Source organism: Tinamus guttatus, unplaced genomic scaffold, assembly GCF_059628265.1.
Source record: "Tinamus guttatus ecotype Peru unplaced genomic scaffold, ASM5962826v1 Tinamus_guttatus_pri_ptg000202l, whole genome shotgun sequence".
Taxonomy (NCBI): domain Eukaryota; kingdom Metazoa; phylum Chordata; class Aves; order Tinamiformes; family Tinamidae; genus Tinamus; species Tinamus guttatus.
Genome location: NW_028288736.1, coordinates 2,704,086 through 2,729,581, shown reverse-complemented (window position 1 = coordinate 2,729,581; position 25,496 = coordinate 2,704,086). Strand labels below are relative to the sequence as shown.

At 43.7% G+C, this 25,496-nt stretch overlaps 2 protein-coding genes across 2 annotated transcripts; both read left to right on the top strand.

The window, feature by feature from the left end:
* Positions 1–12,858: 12,858 nt before the first annotated feature.
* Positions 12,859–16,600, top strand: RPL34 (ribosomal protein L34). The gene is made up of 4 exons (XM_010226095.2): positions 12,859–12,948; positions 13,034–13,133; positions 13,884–13,987; positions 16,473–16,600. Exons 1-4 carry the CDS (start codon positions 12,884–12,886, stop codon positions 16,555–16,557), a joined length of 354 nt encoding a protein of 117 aa, XP_010224397.1. The 5' UTR covers positions 12,859–12,883; the 3' UTR covers positions 16,558–16,600.
* A 2,739-nt stretch (positions 16,601–19,339) lies between these two features.
* Positions 19,340–23,167, top strand: OSTC (oligosaccharyltransferase complex non-catalytic subunit). Its single transcript, XM_010226100.2, has 4 exons — positions 19,340–19,558; positions 19,805–19,898; positions 20,598–20,795; positions 22,620–23,167. The coding sequence occupies exons 1-4, from the start codon at positions 19,420–19,422 to the stop codon at positions 22,636–22,638; spliced, it is 450 nt and encodes a 149-aa protein (XP_010224402.2). The 5' UTR covers positions 19,340–19,419; the 3' UTR covers positions 22,639–23,167.
* The last annotated feature ends 2,329 nt before the right edge of the window (positions 23,168–25,496 follow it).

The following is a 25,496-nucleotide window of genomic DNA, read 5'->3' as shown; positions in this document are numbered from 1 at the left end:
CAGAAATCAGGTATCAGCAAGGCAGAAAAGGGAAAGGAGTTTTTACTTCATGGCAAGGTGTGAGGTTGTAGTGATGCCATTTGCAGGCTGTTGGGTTTTAAGAGTCGTAATGTATAGCTATCAAGCTTTAGCTACTAAAGATTCGGTCTGGCATGGTGCCTACTTGTAAAAGATGGGGTTCTGGCCAAAGGTGGCACCGTTAGGGACAATGGTGTGGGGATGACACAGCGATAATAAAGAGAGCAGCAGCAGCAGCCATATGTTGCATGTGGATTTCCATGTCAGCAGAAGTTTCCATCTGTTCTGTTCGTTTCTGTTCATTTTTACTGAGAGAATTTTATTCTGTTCCCTGGGGTGGCATGAGCTACTATCTAATGAGAACTCTAAGATGATATTGAGGTAGGTTCCCCTGCAAGTGACTGCTATGTCAGATTTTTTCCTTTGCAAAGGCATGTGAATAGAGACTTGCCTGTTCAAGGAAAACCTTCCCTTCCTTCTTACCCTGCGAGTGCTCTCCCACCCACCCATCTGACCAACTTGATGCGGTGTTGGTCAAGTAAATGCTATCGAAGGACACAAACATCTTGGTGTTGGCAGTGTGTTTCCCAGATGGCCAACACTGCTGCTTGCTCATTTTTGGAGATAAAAGGGTACATTTTAAAGCCTGTTAAAAGAATTTCAGAGAATTGCTGTGAACACAAAGTGACTTGATCGAGTTACATTTTCATCCTCTACTGCCCTCTGTTGAGAATGGATCTATATGCAGAAGAAAATCTGAAGTTGCAGTTGTTCACAATACAGTTCAGCTGAGTTAAGAGTTTTACCCCTGACAGAACCATAACTTTCTTACTCTAGATGTGCAATGTAGAAAAAAAAATCATTTGCAAAGCTTACCAGTGTGCTTTGGAGATATTTACTCTATCCACTATCTGCAGGTGAAGCAGAATTGCCATGTATTACCCATCCCATCCCCTGAATATGCTTACTGGCAACCTGTCATATTAATAAGTCAATTAATAACCACTCTGTTGTAGTAGCCAAAAATACCTCTGGGACAAGATGAAGGCATGAGGAACCTGCCCTGCACAAACAGGCAAGGTAAGGCCCTTTTCTTTCAGCTTTGGCCTAATCGAGCAAGTCTCATTCCATGTGTGCAGCTGTTGGTCCAGCTGTTGGTCCAGCTGTTGGTCCAGCTGGTGATCCATAGCAGTTTAGTAATCAGAAAGATTTTTACACTGGTCTGAGCTAAAATCTGTCTCTGTGAGGGATCTATGATCAGAGAAATAGACAGTGTCTCTGCAGTAAGCAATATAAAAGGAGAAAGAACCATATGGAATAATTATTGCTATGATTAAAATATTTGGCATGTTAACTTTGATTCAATGTAAACACAGCTTTTATGGAAAAGAAGAGTAGAGCTGAAGGCTGCAGAGCAGTTTGCCATTGCTATGGGGACTCTGCCTGTTCCAGTTAAAGCCCCATCCTCCCTTTCGGCCAGGCTGGGAGCCTGTTAGTGCTCTGGGATGATGAAAGCAAATGAAATTGAATAGCAAACAACAAAAGTTCAGCCTGATCAGCGATGATGAGAGAACTCCAGCCGGCTTCTCTTGGGAGCAATGATCAAGAATTAAAGTCTTGATTTTTTTTAAGCTAACAAATGAAGCTTCTTTATTCTACTTTAATGGGATAAGAAAAACCCTATTAAAGAGAGCTAACAGTAGTACTAATCTGCAAGCCACATCCCTCTTGGCCCCAGTAGGAAAAAAAAAAAAAAGAGATTCAAAAAATGTTTAACAAAACCCACACAAAATGAGAGGAGCAGGAGATAAGTCAAGGCTGTGCAACTTTGCCTCTGCGAAGGAAGAAGAGTCTGTTTAGATAAATGAGAAGAGAGGCGGCCGCATGGGCTGTAACTCTGATCCCTCCTGCTTCAGCCTCTGCAGAATTTCCCTCCTGCAGGTGAAGGGCAGAGGGCCCCTTGCCAGCTCTGTGACGAGCCTGGGCTTGGGTCTGGGTGCCTGTTTGTTGTTTGCTCTAAGGACTTGATCCCCCCGCTGCCCTGCCTTTCCGGGATTACTTTCATTTCTGGCACCAATGATCTTAGCAGGTGGCGGTGGGGGGGCAGCATGCCCATTCCTGGGCAAGCTTCAATATTGGTCCCCTTTGCTGCACATTGGCAGCCAGTAGTGCATGCTCATTTCCATATAAATAGTGGTTAGGCTCTGAATGTGTCCAGTTGTGAGCATATTACACCATCTGCAACCTGGGTGCTCTCCCACATGGCTGGCCACACAGCTGGCTGAGGGGATATTTCCACACTTCTGCAGTATCCCATCCTCCCACTCCCACGGGCATTCAGTGGCCGGGCCCAGCATCACTGCCTTGTCTCTAGCTGGCAGGGAGAGCAATAGCCGTGAAGATGTGGCAGCATTGATAGATGCCAGCGTGGGGAAGCAACTGGAACACATCAGACTCCTTGGGAATAGGAAACCTTCCAGCTGTTTCTGAACAGCTGTTGTCACCTGAACTGGCTAGGAAGGAAGGAAGGGAGGGACGGAGGAAAAGGGAAGGGAAGGGAAGGGAAGGGAGAAGGGAGGAAGGAAGGAAACCAATCAGAAACCAACATACAATTTCCTCCTCATCTCAGATCAATATTTAACTGCTGGTAACGAGGTGAAGTTCTCAGTAAACAGATTAGGACCCCGAACTTGTTTATCCTCAAGAATATCTGTGTATATAAATAACCTAATGGAGGAGTAAAGAAGATGGAGCCAGACTCTTCTCGGTGGTGCTCCATGACAACAGGCAATGGGCACAAACTGAAATACAGGAAATTCCATTTAAACATCAGAAAAAAAAATACTGTGAGGGCTGTTGAACACTGAAATGAGTTGCTCTGGGAGATTGTGGAGTCTCCAACCTTGGATATACTAGGAAGAAGTCTCCTTTTAGAGATATCTCACAAATTCTCCAAGCCTTAAACCTTTACATACACTTTTGCCCCTAAACATACGAGTTACAAAGTACTTCCCAATTAATGTTAATACTGTTAATGATTGCATCAAACACGAACCAGTGACAAATTCAGCCTAAGTTCAGGTCCTTTTGGTAAACTGCAGAACTTCCTGCTGTTATAACCAAAACTTAGTAGAACATAATTATGATGTAGAATAACCAAAGTAATTTATCCAAGCTATAGCAGCTCAGAGCTTTGGCAATGATTTCAGTGGAAGCAGAATCAAGTTATTTGGGTTGGGCAGTGTTTTTCAAGAACCAAACCTGATTTCTAATACTAGGAAGTATGCTCAGATTAAATGGCTCTATATTTTAAATGGAAATTTCTCTTAATAACCTGGATTTTAATGCATTTTACAATGTATTTATTATCTCACACTGTGATATTTTGTAACTTAGATTTTCAGCTAACGAGTAGCTCATCTAATGAAAATAATGATTTTTTCATGCTGTACTACATGGAAACCTAAAGTATTTCAATTAAACAAACCACCTCATTAGTGTGCCTTGATAATATAGTTGAGTTTTCTTTGATATGGTCAGAAATATCTAGCATGCTTTTGGGATGCAATCAAACTCTCCAATAAACTTGTTGCTAAAGACAGCTGCCTAGCACCACGTTATTTCCTGAGCAGTCAAATGACCTAGTTTAGAAGTGTTTGAAGCCATGTTATACTGTGGAAGAAGAACAAATTAACCTTGTTTAACAAGTAGTTTTCAATTTGTGTTTCAATGCTCTCCTGCACCGTCATCCCCAGTGCAGCAGCACAGCCTTATCTCATTCTCCCCATTACACGGGGCACCCTTAATGCCCCAGCTTTGGAAATCAGCCCTCACCTGCTGCACAGCCCCTGGGAGAGGCACCGTCCGTGCACTCAAACGGTGCCTGAAGCCACGGGGTGGGTTACTGCAGGTCTACTTTGCTCTTCTGGGCTCCAGGAACATCAAAAAAGAAATCAAGGTCATTAGTGCTTTTCACTTTGATGTTTGTGGCCTCTTCCCTTGAAAGACTTGTTTGAATGAATATGGACAAGATGGCAGAGAAACTTGCAGCAGAAATATGGTTTTTGGTGAAGCTGAGTTTAAACTAAGCTGCATCTTTACTGCAAATTTTTGTGAGTGCAGATAGTATTTGTTTGGATATAGGGTCAGACCTTCAGCTATTATCAATCAGCATAACTCTGTCAAAGCGAGCTGGTTTTTATCAGACAAAGATCTGGAATCCCATTCCCATCATTTTCTCTGGGAATGAACCTTTCTATGTAACACTCTTTCTACACAGAGCTAGCGTGTAGAGAAGTTACAGTGAGATATTTTAGGCTCTACCCCTGGAAAAACAGGAGTGCAGATCTGGTCCCTGTCACAGGCAAAATAAATTGCAGGGGATCACTGTGATCTTTGAAAGTAATTAGCTGTTTTCCAGGAAGCTGCTGTGGACCACAGAGTAAATATAAGATAGCTGGTCTTTCTGGGTGTATTCACCATAAGGTGAAAGCAAGTGCATGAGCACTTACAAAGTGTAGATTAATCCATATGCCAGCTTACTTGGGGTAACTTTTATTCTAGTCCCTAGTTACTTATTTAAAACAGGACTTCCACGTGACTTTTAATCACTGTTAAAAACACATTTAAAAATTTCCTCATTACATGCAGATCTTTAACTGGTGAGCTGTAATACATCTGAGAAATGAGATGGTATCCGCTCTCTGAAATTCTTTCTCCCCCAGCAACAAAGCTAGACCGGACTATGTTACTTTTGTTTCAGATCAAGTTAATTTTTGATGCTTTGTCTTCCCAGCTCAAAGATAAGATATTTGCCTTCACCCTGTTGCAAAGAAATATTTACACTCAGAGTACAAGCTCCCATCCACCTACGCCTGCCTGTTTCAAAAACCTAAATTCTAAGCTTAATGTAAGTTGACAGTGTCCCTTTAATCAAAATTTAATGCTTGTCTTCAATCTCCTCAAAGCACTTAAAAATCTAGAGGCTTTAGATGGAAAAGAATCATTAGTGCTTCAGTTTTTTTCTGCTTTTCAGTGAGTGGGAAGTTTGACCATGAGGTGTTATGCAAATTTAGGTATTGTATTACGCTGCACAAAGCCCTGTTTCAGGATCAGTCTGTCAGACTTTTGCTCAATTTGTTGCTTACAGGGAGGAGGGTGCAGAACAATCTAAAACCTTCTTGCGAACCAGATGCATCCAACGCCTTTTTCAGAAGCTCAGAGGAGGCCCCTGCTTGCACCTGCCAGGTCTGTACAGACAGGTACACGCAAAAATTCACATCTGTATTCGGTTGTCTAAACTTCTGTCACTGGGATGTCTGCTAAGGCAGAAATTAGCCAGTTAGTCTGGGATGTTTGGAATAGCTCAGTTCCCATTCAGTTATCCTGATTTCTGGACCTCTGAAGAGTTTGGTTTGGAGAGTGGAAGTTGAGCACTTGGTAATACGGTTATGAGCCTGTCTGAAAATTTGACTTGAATGTGCCACTGTGCAGCTCAGAATCCTAGGAAAGGTGAGGCCAGTCCAATTCCATACATAAACCAAATTCTTAAAAGTCTCATAAAAAAAAAAAAAAAAAAAACAGCATCCCGAGGGGCTCTGTCCATGCACAGCAAAGTACACTGTTGCAGAAATACTTAGTAGGTACCTTTCTGTGCTATATATAACTTGCTGCTCTGCAGGCACAGCTACCTAACAAGGATCTGAGCATTTTGCTTTTTTAGCACAGTGTCACATTTTGCATGGTTATCAAGCAGTGTAAGTGTTTTAGTATGCTCCATGTTCTTTTTTCTTAACATTTCCTTTTCCTTCTGAATTCCCTTCAACCCTTGTGCTATAGAGCATTATTTCCTTGTTGCAAGACTTCATAAATACAGAAGTCTGTGGGTACTCATAGACTTTATTTTTTCCTGTCGCCATCAATAAAAGTATATCCGGAGAGGTAGATAGATATCTTAATATATCCCTGTTTCTCTAAGGCACAATTTAGCTTGTATCTAACTAGGAATATCCAAGGCCTCATGTGCACATATGGTCTCTCTCCCTGTCACCCCTTTCCATTTACAGCATGTTTTAAGGTGCTGTGCTTTTACCATTTGAGTTTAGTTCAAATATGGCTTATATTATAAGCAAATTTGAGTTGCAGATCATAATTTAAAGTATTTGGCTAATCTGTAGCATGGTATAGCAAGGTCATTACCATTTATATCATATTATAGTTATGGCTTTTAAAATATATTCATTACCACAGCAGGGCACCGCCTTAATAGCTCCTGTAGTGAAAACCAGTACTAGGGGAATGTGTATGGCATTGAACACAGTGTTAGAGTTTAAAGGAAAGTAATCTTCATCCGGTGGATTGTGAGTGATCTAAGGTGCATAATTCTATGCTCCTTTAAGATAGTCTTATTTATAAAGAAAACACATCCAAACTGATTCTCTTACCTTTTTGTTGTCTTGAAGAAAGACATCTAGGGGGAAGCAAGGGAGAGAGTAATGGGGAGAAGGCAGGAAACAGCTTCTTTCATGTGCTCAGTGCCATAATATGGATATATTTAACTGAAGGGGGAAGGGGAAATGCTTTCTTCTCTCTTTATATGATGAAAATAAAAAGTGATTGGGATAGATTTTTGTTATCCTCTGGGCATTAAAAGCTTAAATGCAAAATGTATGCCTTATTATATCTAGCCAACTCTTAGGGGTAAATATTCAGTATAGGGAATTAGTTGTTGTTAATTGGACTTACGAGCTGAATTCCCAGGGTGCTGCACTGAAAGCGAATCCCCTTTGTTTTAATATTGAAATAGGGAGAAGCTAGCTCTGTGATAGATTCCTTCTGGTATATAAGCAGCAGAGTAAGCTAAATGATCCTTATCCAAACGCTTAGTTGCATTTGTTGAATGTATATATTTTAGTGTGAATTTCTACATGTACTATAGAAAGTATTTTGCTGACCATTCTGAATCTGCGTAATAGATCATCTTCAAGCAGCATAAGCCATGCTAGTTCTCTCTATTTCAGTGGGGCTAATTGTCCTGCAACATCCGAGGGTATGACCTGCTGTTGCTAATCCATCATTTAAAACATTTTATATGGAAACTGGGGGGGCCTGATTCTGCTGCAAATGAATTGCCGCTCCTGAGAATTGCATAGCAATGAGAGTAGTTTCAATGGTATAATTTTATTGCAAACAAAAAGAGCTCTTAAAAATCAAATTGGGGTTGATTTAGCAATAACCTCATACATTGCATTTCAGTCTTTCGCATCCATTCTTTCTCTCCTTTAGAAGGTTTTAATAACAACAATGATATAAATACAAATGTGTCTCACAGATTCAGAAGACCCAGAAAAAAATGGAACTTTCTTGTTCGAGGCTTTTGTTCTAGGAGCGAGTCCAGTTTGCATATGTGGAAAAAATGATAAAGCAGAAATCCCTGGAGCAGAGGCCACAGGTCACGCATCCCTTTTAACATCCTCCCTTAGCTGATCCTCCTTGCATAATTAATTGCCCTTGTATAATCCAAAAAGTAACAGATAAACCCAGACGAGCCTTGCATGTTCATGTCAGTAAAACATCTCAAAGGAAAGTTCCTCATACTCCTGAAGGAGTATGTAAGGAGATGTAAGGAGATGTTTAAATGAATTATAAACCCCTCTGAGTACCTAAACAGCAAAGCCTTCCTGCACTTCTGCATCTATCTTTAAACTATGACCACAAACACATAATTTAAAGGTACACTGATGCATGAATGACTTTTCGCTATTCTCTACCTCTGCCCTCACATATGGGACTAAATAAACATTTGCTATGACAGATGATTGTTGCTGTTTTATAGAACAAAGTAACATGGAAATGCCAGGTCTATTCTGTACTTAACCACTCACTCAGTCGTTTGGTCCCAGTGAAGGCAAAGGAATTTTGCTGTTTACAGGACAGGAAATGGAGGCTGGCCCATATCTTTCTCACCTGCTCATGGGATCCATTTCAGCTTATAACAGATCTTTTTTTTTTTCAGTCAGTTCTTCTGGTAAACAGCTTTTTGGAATTTACTGTTCTCCCAAACCACAAAGAAAAAAAATACATACAAATGCTCTTCACTGATTCTTTGAGATTTTATTAAATAGTAACTTTAATCATTCTTATTTAAAAAATGGAAAATTGGATTTAGGCCAGTCAAGACTAGCATTTAGGTAACTAGATTATTTGAGTGTTGTGGTAGTCATACTGAGGCACAAGAAAATGCCTGTTTCTTTGAAGCTGAGCTTCCATTGCCCTTAAAGAAGTGATTTATCCAGGTCTACCAAGAGAAGCCATGCCGGAGATGACACTGCCACGCTGGTCCCGCGTTAAGGACACCAGTCTGCCCGTCTCTGTAGCGCAGGAGAAACGCAGCTCCGTGCCTCTCTTCACGAGGCTGCCCGCAGTGAGCAGGGAGGGAGCTGTGCCGCCCTTTAGTGGCTCTGGAGAAGTTTCCACAGGAAAGTTTCTGGAGATGTGAGCTTTCTATGGTGTCAGATGCACTCTCGCAAAAAGGAACAGAAGGAATTGAGCTTGCGTCTGGCAGTGAGGATGAAAGACAGCTTTCACAGCCTGGAAGAACTACATCAAGCTCCTTTACTGTATGGTTGCTCCATAGTGTGCATACATGGACAAACATACAACCCCTGCACCAGCAGGGCCTACAGTGGGAAATATCTTAGGCCCGTGACCACTGCTTCATCTTTGGGATTAGAAAAAGGCATCTGTGAAGGGCCACCGTGGAGAATTGGTGTCTCAGCTGCCTGCCCTGCCTGCAGGCTTGGTACTGTGTCCCATCTCCAGGAGCTTTCCCCTCGGGGACAGGGAATGTGCACAAAGCTGGTGTAATTAGGCTTTGTGGAGGAAGGACGAACTCTGTCCCAAGTGAGACCAAGGATTACAGGTCTCCTCCAGATGGTGAGTTGTTGTTTTCTTTTTTAAAAGGAAAGAGAAAGTATGCAGGTGCAAGTATGGGGCCTACCTGTGTTTGTTTTAATCACCAGCTTTAAGCAAACTCAGTGTTCTCATCAGAAAAGGGGAAAAATAAACAGCTGAGCACTGTGATTCATTTACACTTCAAATATACTTTGAGTTGGTTATTCCTCAATTAATCAAATAGCTGGTGTATCCCTAAAGTAGTATAAAGTGACACGCTGTGTGAAATCAATTTTCCCTTCCAAAATCATTAAATTCAGTAGCCTGTGACTACATCCCTGCTAATTCTAGTACCGGTCCTTTCATCCTCCATTAACTTTGGCACGCCTAACAGACTGTCAAAAATAATTTCCCAGAACGTAAATAATTCAGAAATTAAAAATTAATAAATAATAACAGAGCGCTACTGGGAGATAGACTGGGTCAATTAGTCAGCTCTGCATTCTGTTTCTTCGCAGCAGGGGGGCAGCCACATTCGTTACTAGAATCTTTCCTCCGATTCCTAGGTCTGATTTACGGCTCTTCATTACTGGATCCAGTCAGACACAATTACCTCCATCACTATCTCAGTTCCTAACTTCAAAGAAACACACATTTTCTTGTCTGCTTTTTTTCTCCTTGCAGCAGCCTCAGCTTGACGTCCTTGGAATTTCTTCCACGCGGACTAATTAATAAGACTTTGACTTATCATATTCACTTCTCTTCTTTGATGTCCTACCTTAGTCAATCATCCTATTTAATTAGAATTTCAATGATAACTTTACTTATCTCGTGGCTAGATGTAAATTAAAATAACGGGATTTTAATTCTCTTTCTTACGGGGTTATGACATTTTTGACAGAAAAAGTTTCAACCCAAATATGATGTTACGTACCTCCTATGCTAAGAGTGCATTGCACTAAATTGTTTTTCCCTTTGCTACAAAACAATTTTGCTTGTTTAACAAGCTCCACTGAAATGGAAATGAACTACACTTTCTTGTAACGTAATTTGCACAAGTCCATCTTGTGAAAGGTTACATTGATACAAATGAATATAATCAGATTGCGACGCGTGTCACACAGTTAACGAGAAAAGGAATGTAAAAAAGTATGTCCAAAGAGGCAATGGACCGTAGGACATTTTTCCCCTTTCTGCCCTTTCAGTCAGCTCTTAATGTATCTGTAAGGTTTCTTACTTCCCTTCCTCATTTCAAGGCCTGCTGCAGCGCGGGGGTCACCAGACGTGATCATGGCAGCAGCGTCCCTGAAGTGAGGCGGGATGGAGGGGGACTGCAGGGGAAAGGAAGGAGGATGGTGTTTGCTAGCGATCCGAATAGGAGAGCTTTGCTCATGTGCACATAGTTGGTCTTACTTTAATAGAGCTGCCCCTGGAAGTGACTGGTTGTACACACAGATATGGATTTTCAAAAGAAAGAAAGACAAGGAGAAGGCTGTGCGAGAAAGAAAGCAAGGTCAGTATACCAAGAAATGGTCTTAAACTCTGAACAAAGCGTCCCTCTGGTGCAATAAATAGAATAGGGCTGCCAGTTGCTGGCCCAGGCCAAATGCTGCCCATTACTCATTGGCATTCTGATTAAAAAAAAAAAAAGAGGGGGGCAGGGGGCAGTTTTACATCTACAGTAAGAAAATACACCCTGGAAACAAACCTCAATTCCCAATTTTAAGGAAGAAATACCACATTCTCAGGGCCTATGGATCCTGGCAAGGAAAAAAGTATGTTTTTTAAAAGATAGCATGATACTTTTTCAAGATGAGAGGTTTTGCATATTCCATGCTTTTGACTGTATTCAAGAAAAATAGGAAGTGCAGAAAGAGTTCATGAGAAAGGTGGATGCTGGAAAATGCGGCTCCCAAATAAATAGTTCAGGTCTATGAAGAGGAAGGAGTACGGGTGGGGGGAGGCAGAAGCACTTGACTAGCACTAATCTGTACAAACGGGCTTAGTGAGCTCCTGCTTCAAATACTATCCTCACATCAGATAACATTAAACTCATAAAATTAAAACTAACATTTTTAGATGCTTTTGCAGACCATTGACATGACTGCTCTGATCCTTTTACAGAATAAACTGACAATGTTTGGAAAGCTAAGCCAAAGCATCAGCAGAAGTGAGTTTACCTGATAGCTCATACAGTCTGTATCAAGTGAGGTTAGAGTTCAAACCAGATCAGCTCAAAAAATATCCATACATTTGTTTCACAGTAACACAGAAACCTGTTGCGTTTAATAACAACTAAACTACTCTATCATAATTTAGTAGTGTTGTTCTTTAACAATTGGATTCTGATACATTTTTATATTTAGGCATGATTATTTAATCTAATTTAATTGGCTTTCTTATTCCCCTTGGGGTTCTGGGTCTAGAAAGTTCATATTAAGTACTCTAATTGCTCTGAAATTTACTTGTTTTATGGAAGCTCCTCTTATAAATAGATCCTTATATCTAGTTCATACACATTTTCTCTTCTTTAATGAATTAGAAAAATCCTGGTGTCCATAATTTGCACTTTAAAAGAGTCAATAATTAACCAAAATAATAATTACAGACAGAAAACAGGGAGTATGCTGCACAATCCGCTGCGAGTTACAGATCTATGGAGGAGGCCGAGTGCACATCAAAGGTTTCCAAGCACTGAGGGCGCTCAGATGGTGTCGGCTCCTACGCGCTCTGCGCACGGGGCCGTGTCTGTAGCGCAGGGCAGGGCAGCACAGGGCCTTTCTGAGCTCTCCTCACAGAGAGAGGCCTGCCGAGGAGCCCATTTCAGGCACCCCTGGGCCCTAGCACTTGGGCGCTGAAGGCCGTGCGTCCCTGTGCAATTGCCATGCAACACCACTGCCAAAGTCATAAAGTTAAATCTGCTCCTTATCGAAGCCAGTAGGAAAAGAGCATTCTAGCGGGACCGGAGTTTTGACCATGGATGTTTGCGTCGGAATACACCGCCTCCAAGGGAGGGTGTAAGCGGCCCCTTCGCAGCAGAAAACCGTGTTTTGAACAGCAAATCTAGACTTTTTTTTTTAAATGGTGCTAAAACGAGATAACCACTGTAATGAAGAGCAAAACGGTTCTTTGAGAAAAGCAGCTGCTGTTTTAGAAAGCAGCATGGCAGCAACGGGAGGGCAGGGGAAAGTCTGTTTGCAGGGCCACAGGGGAAAGCGGAGATTCGTTCGTGTTGTGGTGCACCCCCTCCCCAGCTGCAAGGCAGCCCCGGAGCCAGCTGAGGGAGTGGGAGGTTTGGAAGACTCCAAATACGGGCACGAGCAAAGGGCGGGAAAAGCGATGGCGTCCGGCCCGCTTGGTGCCGCAGCACACGACAGCGTGCAGTACCCCACAGTGCGAGGGAAGCAAAGAAAAGAAGCACAATTTAACGCTTGCGTGGACTAGGGAGCTATAAGAGAGGGCAGAGGTTTAAGAAAAAAGCCAGAAGGGGGCACGCTTGCTCTTCACCCTATGCGCTATTTTGACCGCTGCCGTCACGCAAGAGCCGCGCTGAGGCCGCGGCCGAGCAGCAGTAGCCTCCGTACAACATGGCGGCGCCCTGTGCCACGGCGTCGGGCGCGGGACAGAGCAGCCGTTCGCCAGTGCTTCCGGGTCGGGTGGCGCCGCTATTTTAACGTTGACGCAGGCGCTTTTCTTTCCTCTTCCGGGTCCGGCGGCGCTAGGTATGGCGGCGGTTTCCGTGGGCCGTTGGCGCCCATCGGCTCCCATCCGCCGCCCGGAGGGGCTGGCGGGCCCGGGGCCGCTGCGGGGCGCGAGGGCGGGCGGAGGCGCTGCCGGGCCGGGGCTCCCTGCGCGGCGGGAGGGCCCCCGGGGCCTGTGCGGCGGCCGCCGGGTTCGTCGGCCCGAGACCTGCGCTGCAGTCGGGGCCTGCTTCATACGCTTGCTTTGTTTTTCTCTGGGTCAGGTATAAACAATGGTGCAGCGCCTGACCTACCGCCGTAGGCTGTCCTACAACACAGCTTCCAACAAGACCAGGCTGTAAGTAGCGCTTGCTTTTAAGGGCGCTACAGTTGTTTAAGTGTCTATTCGTGCTGCTGACTACATGTGCTCCCGATGCATTTAGGTCCCGAACACCTGGGAACAGGATTGTTTACCTTTACACCAAGAAAGTAGGGAAGGCACCAAAGTCAGCATGTGGTGTGTGCCCAGGAAGACTTCGTGGCGTAAGTGCTAGCTTTAGTGACATAAGATGTCGTTTGCTTAATGCTGAATCCAGTTCTGTGGTTCTTGCTGAATTCTTGTTGGAACATCACTCTTCCTTACGTTGCTTCTTGGGTCATCTGAACACTGTAATGCTTAGCTTGTAAACCAGTGCTTTGAAAACTTGAAGAGTAAAAGCATTTTTTCAAATGATCATGAGCCTCACTGCTGTTTTATCTGAAGCATTTTGTAAATTAGCTCGTAAGTGGCTTAGCTTTTTAAACTCCAGTGTTGATGATGCTGTAGCAGGCAGCTTTCTATTAAAATATATATATATATATATATATATACATATTGAAAACTTGAAGTATGAATTGTACCTGTTAGGTATTAGACAGGTATAAGCCAAGTTTTATTTTCAGTTTTAGAAACAGTGGATTCTTCTAACGTATTCTTTTTTTAACATGTTCTTTTTCTCCAGAATACATTTCTGGTTTAATACCTTTTCTTTTAATGATTAGCATACAAATAGTGTCTGTCTTTGAGTCCCCAAAGCATTTTTTTTGTTCAAAAAAAAGAAAGAACTTAATGTGGTAGAAGAAGCAAAGATTAATTTAAAAGAAATGCTGAAGATGGTGTATACGCACAGCGTTTTATACGTGTTCCTGTTGTTTAAACAAGTGTTTGGAGTGTGAATGTGAAAGTGAATTTTCTTAATGTTGCTATTACCTCGGGGCTGTCTTACGATACTGACTAACTTGTGCTTTCTGTAGGTTCGTGCTGTGCGTCCTAAAGTTCTTATGAGACTTTCAAAAACAAAGAAGCATGTTAGCAGAGCCTATGGTGGTTCTATGTGTGCTAAATGTGTCCGTGACAGGTAAGCTTGTCAGAAAAGTCAGAAAGGTGACTTTATTTTTGAGGTTATCTAGTATGAGTTGTTATATCTTAATATTTTCAAAGCATATGTCATAATTTTAAAGCCTCTTTGATGTGTAGTAAAAATTGCAAACAAGGGGCAGATTGGCAGTGAAGTCTACAATCAGACTCCCTGGATTTGAGTTGGTTACTTCTTTTGGAGCTCCTTTGTAGAGGTGATGTTCTTCATAATTTCTTACTGTGTTGTAGCTTGGATAAACATTTTGTTCACTCAGTATGGGTTTCTTTCCTTTTTTTTTCTCCTCTTTTTTAATTTAGCTTCCTAGTAGAGACTTCTCCTTTTAATTGTTTTGTTTGTCCTATGCAGAGATGTCTGTAAGATCAGTTGAGCTTTTGTCGTCTTTGTGGTGTTTTGTTATTCAAAATAGGGATGCATGTTAAGCCTCTCTGGATAATCTATACGATGGGCTTCACTGGGTCTCAGTGACTTGAATTTTGTTGCCTAATAATCATACATCTGTTTTCTTGACAAATCTTTGTTCACATGTGTGAATCCTAAGTTAAACTACTGTAGTTGGTACTTAGAATTAGTTGTGTGACAGATCTTTATCTTTCAAGGCTTTTGACACCGTCCCTCACAACATCCTCCTGGGCAAGCTCCGGAAGTGTGGGATAGATGAGTGGACAATGAGATGGATTAGGAACTGGCTGGATGGCAGGGCCCAGAGAGTGGTGATCAGCGGTGCAGAGTCTAGTTGGAGGCCTGTGGCTAGCGGGGTCCCCCAGGGGTCAGTCCTTGGTCCAGTCCTGTTCAATTTATTCATCAATGACCTGGATGAAGGCACAGAGTGCTCCCTCAGCAAGTTTGCTGATGATACCAAACTGGGAGGAGTAGCCGATACCCCAGAGGGCTGCGCTGCCATCCAGAGGGACCTGGACAGACTGGATAACTGGGCGGTGAAAAACCTCATGCAATTCAACAAGGCCAAGTGCAAGGTCCTGCACCTGGGGAGGAATAACCCCAGACACCAGTACAGGCTGGGAACCGACCTTCTGGAGAGCAGCTCTGCAGAGAAAGACCCGGGTGTCATGGTGGATGACAAGTTGACCACGAGGCAGCAGTGTGCCCTCGTGGCCAAGAAGGCCAATGGGATCCTGGGGTGCATTAAGAAGAGCGTCTCCAGCAGGTCGAGGGAGGTGATCCTGCCCCTCTACTCAGCCCCGGTGAGGCCGCATCTGGAGTATTGTGTCCAGTTCTGGGCTCCACAGTACAAGAGGGATGTGGAGCTGCTGGAGAGAGTCCAGCACAGGGCCACAAGGATGATCAGGGGCCTGGAACATCTGCCCTATGAGGAGAGGCTGAGGGAGCTGGTTCTGTTCAGCCTGGAGAAGAGAAGGCTGAGAGGGGATCTAATCAGTGTATAAAAATACCTCAAGGGAGGGAGTGCAGAGGATGATGATGGTCTCTTTTCAGTGGTGGCCACTGATAGGACTAGAGGAGATGGCCGGAAACTGAAACATCAAAAATTCCGTAGGAACTTAAGGAAAAATTTCTTAACAGTGAGGGTGACAGAGCACTGAAACAGGCTGCCCAGAGAGGTTGTGGAGTCTCCTTCTCTGGAGATCTTCAAAACCTGCTTGGATGCCACCCTGTGCCACGTGCTCTAGGTGTCCCTGCGTGTGCAGGGGGGTTGGACTAGATGACCTCTAGAGGTCCCTTCCAACCCTAAGCATTCTATGATTCTATGATGATTCTATGATTTATCGATACCTTGCATGTTAAATGCTGTGGGGTTTTTTTTAGCTTCTCAGGCACTTCATGCTTGATAGGTCATTTTTAATAATCGAGTATTTCAGAAAGTATATTTTTCTACCTAAAAGTGATGTAAGTACTTTCTTCACTATAATTGGCAAGTCTGTCTTCTGCATCATCTTCTCTCTCTCACAAAGGAGCTGTAAATATGAAACTGCTCTTATTGTTATAACCAGGCTGACTTAAATTTCCTGCAATTCTAAGGAAGAAAACTGATCACAATTGGTCTCAGCAGTATTTTACTCTTAAGAACTGCCAAGTGGATTGACATTAAGAAGTTTTACTTTTTGAATTTCAAATTTGTGAAAGGACTTTTTTCAACATTTCACTATTCAGCATCCAGGTGTTACTCAGACTCTTCAGTAGCTGCCTAGAAGACACTAATGCTGAGCCTTGCGAGCACGCTAGGATTCATTGTCAAATCCTTACGTTCGTACAGGGCCATTCTCCCTGCCTTTCGATTTTTTTTTTTCCAAGAACATTGAAAACATGCCACCTGCATGCTCCTGTTAATGCATGGAGTCATGAAAACATGCCTCCAAATAGTTCTGGAACTAGCACCATGTGTGCAGTATTGAATGTTAATGACAACAAAAATAATTCTGCTTCATTGTGTTTTCACTTTATTGGTTACACATGCTAAAACTGTGCTTGTATCTGTTTTCCTTTCCAGAATCAAACGAGCTTTTCTTATTGAAGAGCAGAAGATCGTTGTGAAAGTGTTGAAGGCACAAGCACAGAGCCAGAAGTCAAAGTGAATTTATTTGTATTTTCTGCTCAATAAATGAAAGTTCTAATTTTCCTGTCATTCCACATGCTTGTCAGAGCTAGGAGGAGGTGATTCTCGCGTGTTGTTAAATACAAAACAAGACTTTGGTTCATCAAAAATCGTAAGTCAGGGTGCTTTGTGCTATGTACAAACAGGAGAAGTAAGCAGGTTCAAGAAGGTCTCATTAAATGAGCCTCTTGGCTCTGTCCCATAAGCTGGACTTACTCTACGGGATTTTTTTTTTTTTTTTGATACAGCTATATAAGGATTGGAGAACTTGGCCAAGAAGAAAGTTAGCAGTCTGAAAAAGAAAAGTAAACAAAGGGAGAATATAATTAAAGACAGGAGGAGAGAGATGTCAGACAACGAAGAGGAGAACTAGTACAAATCTAAGGTTTATATATATATATACATATATATATATATATATGTTTCCAAATAGCATCTGCTGTTACTTTAATCTGGGGGTGGTGGCAAAGTTGTCTGACTTCGTGGAGCAAGTGCTGTATCCACCAGACGTAGGTACTGCCTCTCCTGGGTCTCTTGGACAAAGGCTCCAGACACAGTGCTCTTGGCTTGTTAGGGATATCCTGAGAGAGGCTGCTTGGATGAGCAGCTAAAAAGAGCTCTAGGTGCCCAGGAGCCTGGGTGGTACAGACCTTGCAGAATCGGGCTCGATGGCTTTTAGAGTATTAGTTCAGGCTTCTGGTATCTAAACTTGAAGAAAGTTCTTCTGGATCTGTTGCTTTCCCACTTCGGGCACTATAATGGTAATATAATGTGCAATTGTAAATGAAGTGGGCTGTTCTATCTTTCCTTGCCCTGTATGTAAAGAGCTTTAAATCGCATGCTAGCCGGGGTACTCTTAACACAGTCAGAACAATTTTTGCATGGTTGGTGTGGGAAGTGGTTTTTTCTTTCTGTATTCTGAATTTTGAAGTTCCTTGGTATGACAAGGAGTACATACTCACTAAGAAAAGTATTAATCAGAGTGGTGAGCTGTTGTTAGTTTTTGTTATTTCAGTAGTAACACTGTTTGAATGCTAACATTGTGACTAGACAAGATGCCCTTTGAAGAGCCCTAATATCACTCATGAAGCCTTTTCAGGCTGAACTTCCATGGCATGTGTCTAAAAGGAATTATTTTATCCTGACTAGGAACAGGCTGCCCAGAGGGGTTGTAGAGTCTCCTTCTCTGGAGATCTTCACAACCTGCCTGGATGTCACCCTGTATCATATGCTCTAGGTGTCCCTCCTGGAGCAGGGGGGTTGGACTAGGTGATCTCTAGAAGTCCCTTCCAACCTCAACCGTTCTGTGAGTCTGTGACTCTGCATGCCACCCAGCATAGTGGTGAATAGTGTGCCCAGCTCCAGGGCTTGTCACCGTACTGCTAGCAAAGGATCAGATCACACACAGCCCCTTTGAAAGTGTCTGTGAGCTCTTGCTTTGGGACAATTGCCTGCAAACCCGTGGCATAGCCGAGGTTGATGGGAAAGCTTTCAGCTGCTAGATAGAAATATCTGAACCAAGCAAGATAGAACGATCCCCCCACACCACCCTGAGTATTTATTTGCAGTTTTCTAAGCCATACAAATGATTTTGTGTTCTCAAAATGGTAAGCATTGCAACTAAAATATGAAGCATTTGTTTCTCAGCTTGGATTATACTGAAACTTGTTCTGATGGCTGAAGCTAATTAAGAGGTTGTTTTTATGAGAAATGTTAGTACCCTGGCATTTTTAGGTGCTGTTACTATAGTTAGTCTACAAGGTTAAAATTTTATTAGTTGTGCTAGTACAGACTTAAGTGTTTTGGCATCTGGAAAAGTAAGTGGAAAGTGGGACAAGCGTGTTTTAAGCTACCCCATAGGTGCTCTCAAGTAAGCATTATTTGACATTCCTGATTTACATGTAGAAACTACTGGATTAGAGTTTTCTTTAGTACTTTTTGAAAGGAGAAAAGATGTAGAGAAAATACTGGACTAACTGTAAAAGTGAAACATCATAAACATCAATTTATTAATAGATCTGGGCCTGGGAGTTCCTTCTGCACAGAGGAGGGTCAAGGCTGGAGATGGCAAGGGCTGGTTACAATGATGCTTGGTTGGACTGGGAGGCAGTTTAGCCCCTTAGTTGTGGTGTGTGGTATTGCCACTACTGGCAAAAAAAAAAGCGGGGGGGGGGGGGGGGGGCAGTTACTGGGCAAGTTGTCAGTGAAATTCTGTTGTTTCTCAAAAATAAGTTCCAAAGCAGACAGCTGCAGTCTAGATGTCAAGGCAGTGTGTGGAGTTAGGTTAACTGGGGCGTGAGATTTCTAAATGCTGTCAAGCAACAGCAATAAGTGTTTGGCACCGGGGCAGCTTCTACTGCCCCTGTTCGCTGTTCGGAGCAGCTTCTCCCTGTGGGAAGCCCTGCGGGCGCGCTGCGCCCCTGCAGCCAGCGCCGGCACGGGGCCAGGCGCCGCTCCTCGCTTTGCGCCTGCTCCGGGGCTGGCGGCCGGGCTGCGCCACGTCACGCTCTGGCCCGTGCGCGGTGCCGCGCGCGCCGCCCTTCCAGAACGTTCCGCGGGGAGGGGGGGCGCCGCTTCTCGCCTGCGGCTTCTCGCTGCCCCCGTCCCGCGTCGCGCCGCGAGGGGCTCCGCGCGCCTCTTCCTGCCGCCGTCTGCAAGGACCCGCCGCCACTCCTACCCACTCCTCCCCTCCGCGCTTGGTTTCCGTTTCCGTCTTCGTGGACGGTGGCCGCGGTGGGGCCGGGTGGCGCGGCGGCGGTGACCGTTGGTGTCCGTTGGAGCGGGAGTAGGGGCGCGGGCGACGTTGTCCGTTGGAGCTGGGGGTGCGTGCCGTGTCGCCGCCATGGAGACGCTGTACCGGCTGCCCTTTGCCGTGCTCGAGTGCCCCAACATCAAGCTGAAGCGGCCGGGCTGGGTGCATATGCCCTCGGCCATGACCGTCTACGCGCTGGTGGTGGTCTCCTACTTCCTCATCACCGGAGGTGCCCACCGGGGCGGGCGGGCCGCGCTGAGAAGCACTTTAGGGTTGGGGGGGGTTGGGAGAGGCTGAAGAGGGAGCCCCGAATCCAGGGGAGCCGCCCGTTTTATGTGGGGGGTAGAAAGATGCTCTTTTCTAGCTCAAATTTAGCCAAGAAATCTGGAGTTCAAACTGCCCTCCTCTATGCTGAAGTAGTTCTTGCTGTTTGCCTCTTGATTCTAAGTTGCATATATATATTTTTTCTCAACAGGGATTATTTATGATGTGATCGTGGAACCTCCCAGCGTTGGGTCTATGACAGATGAGCACGGGCATCAGAGGCCAGTGGCCTTCTTGGCCTACAGGTAGGAACCAGGGTCCTGCTCCTGCCAGCCAGAGACTGCAGGGGATGAATGCACCTGAACCTGGCAGTTTGACAGAGCTGTGTCAGCTTCTTTTGAACTCTGGGCTGGGGGGTGTAGGATCTGGTGCACAGCTGACCTTGATCTGCAAATTAAAACAAAATAAAACAAGAACAACAAAAAACCCAAGTGTTGCAATTAATAAAAAAAATACAAAAAAATAGTTAATCCAAAATTACTAAAAGCAAATACTGAGGTAAGAAACAGCTTTTCAGCTTTATTTTTCCAAATCCTTGGAGTCTTTGAATGGGTGCAGAAATATTTTCTTGTGTTTCATAGCAACATAAATCTTGTGAAGCTTTTAGTTCTGTGCTTTTAAATCCTAATTTCCTTGGTCAGACTTGGTTCTGTATAAAACTCATGAAGAAAACTAGTACATTTGTTTGGTCACCTTGCATTCCAGGAGATAAATTGCATACTAAGTGCTTAATTACATAAAGCAGTTTACATATCTACTTCCTGTTGAAGGCAGTTATCACAGTTAAATGTTCTGCATGTTTGCATAGCCGAAGCAAGCTGAGTAGGCTTGAGTAGATAGTTTTTTGGAAACCTAAATTACTTCTTGAAAATTAATGCATTTCTCACTCATCATCTTCTCCTCCCTTTTTTTTTTTCGTTTTCCTTTTTTTATCCTTTTTGTAGAGTGAATGGGCAATATATTATGGAAGGGCTTGCATCCAGTTTCCTCTTCACAATGGGAGGCCTAGGATTCATAATTCTTGATCGATCCAATGCACCGAATATCCCCAAGCTAAATAGATTTCTGTTGCTTTTTATTGGATTTGTAAGCGTCCTTTTGAGCTTCTTCATGGCCAGAGTTTTCATGAGGATGAAGTTACCGTAAGTGACTTAGAACTGTTTTTGCATTTCTTCTGTCCAGTGGCATATGTTAAGGGTAACGGAAAGTAAAATTATGTATGTTAAATATTTGTTACTTGGTTATGTCTTGCTTTTCTTTAATGCTTTTTTGGGGAAACAATCCACCATGAATGAGGTAGGGTGCTTCTGAGGTTATCCACAGTAGGATTGTGTTGTGGTAAAGAAAGGCGACAGATCCTGGTAAGTCGGGTATGTGATTAATGAATTTGAATTATAATGAATTTTAAGGAAGGAGTGTGTATATTATGATTATTTTAAAAATAAATTACAAGAGAGGACTTCGAGGAAAAAGCATGTATCAACAAACTTGGTGAGGCAAATGGGTTGTTTATGCTGATAAACTATGTGTGGGATCACAACTAGAACTGCAGAGGGGAATAATAGATGTTCAGAGATGACTTAAGCAGCACTGAATTAAAGATGATGCCTCTTTTTTGCTTAAAAATGGACATAATATTGAAACATATACTATATATAATATATAATACACATATTCAGAGGTCAAAAAGTAGAAAAAATCTGGAGCTTTCAGACTGTGAGTATTCCTTGTTTTCTGTTTATTTTTTCAGTCTATTTCATTAGAATAGCTGAAAACAGCTGTTTTGAGCTACTGGCAGGTAGTTTCTGGAATAGGTCTAGGAGATGTTAGTTTATCAATGACCGTTGTTTTTCCTTTCATAAATATTTCTTTTGTGGTGTACAAGTGATGGGTTCCCTGGCAGCAGATAGCAGAAGGGGGAAGCCTGCTATTTATTTTCTTGTTTAATCAGACCATCATGTCACTTAAATGGTTTTGACTTCTTTTTTTTTCACACAAAACCTAAAAGGAACAAGAGAAATCATATGTAATTACATATGTACTGGCTCACATTAAGGAAACAATTTCATATTTAAACGTACTTTCCGTGCTAGGTTGCTTTCTGCAACTCCTCCACTAACAAAATGGGTACAGTTTCTCTGGAATTCACTACTACCTGTTGTGTATCTTTTATGCAAAGGGAGACAATTCGTTAGTTCATTTCCCTTGTTTAACATGGCTGTCTGAGATTTAGTGTAAAGACCAAGAATTTAACATCAAAACTAATACAATGAGCTGATTTGTGTAATCAGATTAAAAAAAAAAAAAGTGTGTTCTTTCTTCCTTTTAAGATTCTGGAGTTATCCTTAATGCATATCAGAAGTAGACATGATTTGTATTCTGGGGTGATTTTGTTTTTAGATTTTACCCAGACAGCGATATAGACAAATTTATGGGGAAAAAAAGGCTGGATTGCAATAATAGGCAGGTATTCTGCAAAGTATGTCCATGTCTCAACAATTCTCTTGGTTAAATTCTGTAAAGAAACAAGGCTTGAGAGAAATTGAAGAGGAAAATGAGTCTGATTTGTTGTCAAGATTGTCAAGTTGTTAAGATACATTGATTATCTTGAAACTGGTAGTTCGTGTAAAGAGTAAAAACACAGATCCTCTCATAAACTGTAATTTGGGCTTCAAAAATTCCGAGCAATAGCAAAAGTTGGACTGAGGACAGAGTAATTCATTTTCAATAGCCAGTGAAAACAAATGGAGTGCATAGTTAAGCTGGTAGGTGAGTACTTTGGACAGCATTTACTTCCTTTTCCTTTTATATAGGGTTGGTCTGAAAATTTTATTGGCAATCTGAGATGTTTGTTAAAATACTTTAATTCACTTGTTTTACTTGTTTTTGAGGTGTACTGTGGGTATATTCTAACTTTCTCTCTCTTTTTTTTTTTTTTTTTTTTTCTTCTAACTTCTGTTCTGTAGGGGCTACTTGATGGGATAATACTTCTTGTGGTGTATGAAAGCCCAAGCAGAATTTGTTCCTCTTCATGAAGTGTTTAAGAAGCAGCAGCAATTGACAAAATCCATAGTTGTCAACAGGAAAAAGGGCCTGGTTATGAGACATCTGGGAAAAGGGGTGCTGTCTCTGCAAAAGAACTTTCATTACCAATGGTTGATTTAGGTTTAAAACAGCTTTTTTTCATTCCTGTTCTAGAACGTCTGAAAAGAGCAAGTTATATAATTAGTTTTTAACCCCCACTTCATACGAAACAGTGAATCCATCTTTGCTCTACCCTGATATGAGTATTAGCCATTGGTTTGTTGTTTTTTTGTTGCAGGTTCTGTCCCCTATTCCCTGTGTGGGAAGACTTGAATTGGGGAAGAAATAAGTGAAACTTGTCTTTCTACATTACAATTTAGTTGAAAAAAATCTTTGGATGCTTTATAGTCAAAACACAATGTGTCTGAAATTATTTCAAAGGCATCTTTTGGCTTAATTGCTCTGTATGAGCCAACTCAGATATGCACTGGGAAAGAGGAAAACTGTATGAACATGCATTTCTTTTTTGAAACGGTATACGAAAGGTAACAAATAAAACTTATTTTCCACAAAGTTATTTGAATTCCATTCAGTTTCTGAAACATTTTTTATTTTCGTGAGTAAGCACAGCTGCTTTTACATCCAGGCTTGAGATGCTGTTCTCTACCATAATGACATAGTTTTAGCTTCGTCTTTCACTACTGGATAGTAATTTTTTTTTTGCAAAGTACCAGGGACAAGAAATCTCTCTTTGTCTTTTTTTCTTTTTCTTTTCTTTTTCTCTCTCGTGAACTTTTACTGTATCCAAATGATATACTGTTATCAATTGCCAAAGTTAATTTATTTAGTTCTGAAGCTGCTGGATTTTTTTGTTTGTTTGTTTGCTTGTTTTTGTTTTGGTTTTATATGTGTGAGAGAGACTGGGTTTCAACTTCCATTTTAGAAGATTGAGACAATATTACTACCATGTTTCATTAATGGTAACGGACGCTCGTCCCGGAGCTCCTTGTCTAGAGGCGAACAACAGAGCGAGAGGCAGCCCCAGCGCCGACCCCCGTGCGGGCAGTGCTGAGCTCCCGGCCAGAGGCGGCTCTGACTCAGCGCGGGCGGAGCCGGCAGGGCAGGCGGGAATTTAAAAGCTGTGAAACTGCCTTTTTGGCTCAGATCTCGAAGGGCAGGGCTCTGGAGCGGACGCTCGTCCCGGAGCTCCTTGTCTAGAGGCGAACAACAGAGCGAGAGGCAGCCCCAGCGCCGACCCCCGTGCGGGCAGTGCTGAGCTCCCGGCCAGAGGCGGCTCTGACTCAGCGCGGGCGGAGCCGGCAGGGCAGGCGGGAATTTAAAAGCTGCCCCCAGGGAGCGCGAGCGACCAGGAGCGCGGCGAACAGAGCGGGCAAACAGAGCGTGGCGCGCCAGGGAGGGCGTGGCGCGGCAGTTAGCGCGGCAGTTTGCGCAGGCAGGAGGTGCAGGCAGGGGTCAGGGAGTAAGGGTCAGGTAAAGACATGGTCTCCACTCGGCAGAGAGCTTCCGCCAGGAAGACTGTGGCGACCCAGACTGAACCGCCACAGAAACATGCAGCGGTCCAGGCTTCTGGCTGCGGGGAATGCCTGGGCCTCTCCATGTTACCGGGGAGTGGCGAAAGCACAGCCTGCCTTAGGTGTGAGCAGGTGGATGACCTGCTCAGCCTGGTGGCGGAGCTAAAGGAGGAGGTAGAAAGGCTGAGGGCCATCAGGGAATGCGAAAGGGAAATCGACTGGTGGAGCTGCATCCTGCAGTCTTCCCAGGAAAGCGACCCTCAGAACTCCCCAATTCAGTCAGAAAGTCCAGTGCCCTCTTGCCCTAGGGTAGAGGGGGTGGACTTAACAGTTTCCAGGGACGACCAACAATGGAAACGGGTCCCCACTCGAGGTGGCAGAAGATCCCCTCCACAGCCCACCTCACCTCCACCGGTGACCACGTTCAACAGGTACGAGGCCCTGGAACATGTGAATCAGATAGAGGAGGCCTTGAACCAAGACCTGTCTAAGGGGATCTCTACAGAGGGGCAGTCTAATCCAAGCAGCAAGGCTGCTCCCCCTAAAGTGAGAAGGAGCACCCGGAAGAAGCGGCGGGTGATCGTCGTGGGTGACTCCACGCTGCAGGGCACAGAGGCACCGATATGTAGACCGGACCCCTCATCCAGAGAGGTGTGCTGCTTGCCTGGGGCCAAAATAAAGGATATCACAGAAAGACTCCCAAGAATAGTTCAGGAGTCGGACTATTATCCTCTACTATTGATTCATGTGGGTGCTAATGATGCCATGGGGAAAATGAGGGACGTCAAGCAAGACTTCAGAGCCCTAGGGATGGCCATCAAAGGTACAGGTGCCCAGGTGGTGTTCTCCTCCATTCTGCCAACGAGGGGAATGGACTCAAGGAGGAGAAGGCGAATATGGCAGCTAAACAACTGGCTGCGCCGCTGGACCTGGCAACAGGGTTTCGGCTTCTACGACCATGGGTCTCTGTTTGATGACCAACAGCTAGTGGGGAACGATGGTACTCATCTTAGCAAGAGGGGCACACGTCTCTTTGCAAAAAGGCTGGCCAACCTGGTTAGGAGGGCTTTAAACTAGGCAAGAAGGGGGAAGGGGAGTGGCACACTGACGCGGCAAGCGGTACCGCACAGCCCAGGTCAGATGGCGGCCAGCGGGAGTATGGTAGTGGGGAAGTGAGGATAGGAAATGATCACGGAGGGTCCTCTTTCACCCCTCCTGGGAAACCTGTGGCCTCTGTTGCTTCCCTGAAATGCCTGTATACCAATGCGCGAAGCATGGGGAATAAGC

Excerpts from the sequence above, each read along its gene's own strand:
- OSTC (XM_010226100.2), top strand. The coding sequence starts at position 19,420 with ATGGAGACGCTGTACCGGCTGCCCTTTGCCGTGCTCGAGTGCCCCAAC. Across the intron at positions 19,559-19,804 it reads CTACTTCCTCATCACCGGAG|GGATTATTTATGATGTGATC; the intron begins GTGCCCACCGGG and ends TTTTCTCAACAG. Across the intron at positions 19,899-20,597 it reads GTGGCCTTCTTGGCCTACAG|AGTGAATGGGCAATATATTA; the intron begins GTAGGAACCAGG and ends TCCTTTTTGTAG.
- RPL34 (XM_010226095.2), top strand. The coding sequence starts at position 12,884 with ATGGTGCAGCGCCTGACCTACCGCCGTAGGCTGTCCTACAACACAGCT. Across the intron at positions 13,134-13,883 it reads GCCCAGGAAGACTTCGTGGC|GTTCGTGCTGTGCGTCCTAA; the intron begins GTAAGTGCTAGC and ends TGCTTTCTGTAG. Across the intron at positions 13,988-16,472 it reads GCTAAATGTGTCCGTGACAG|AATCAAACGAGCTTTTCTTA; the intron begins GTAAGCTTGTCA and ends TTTCCTTTCCAG.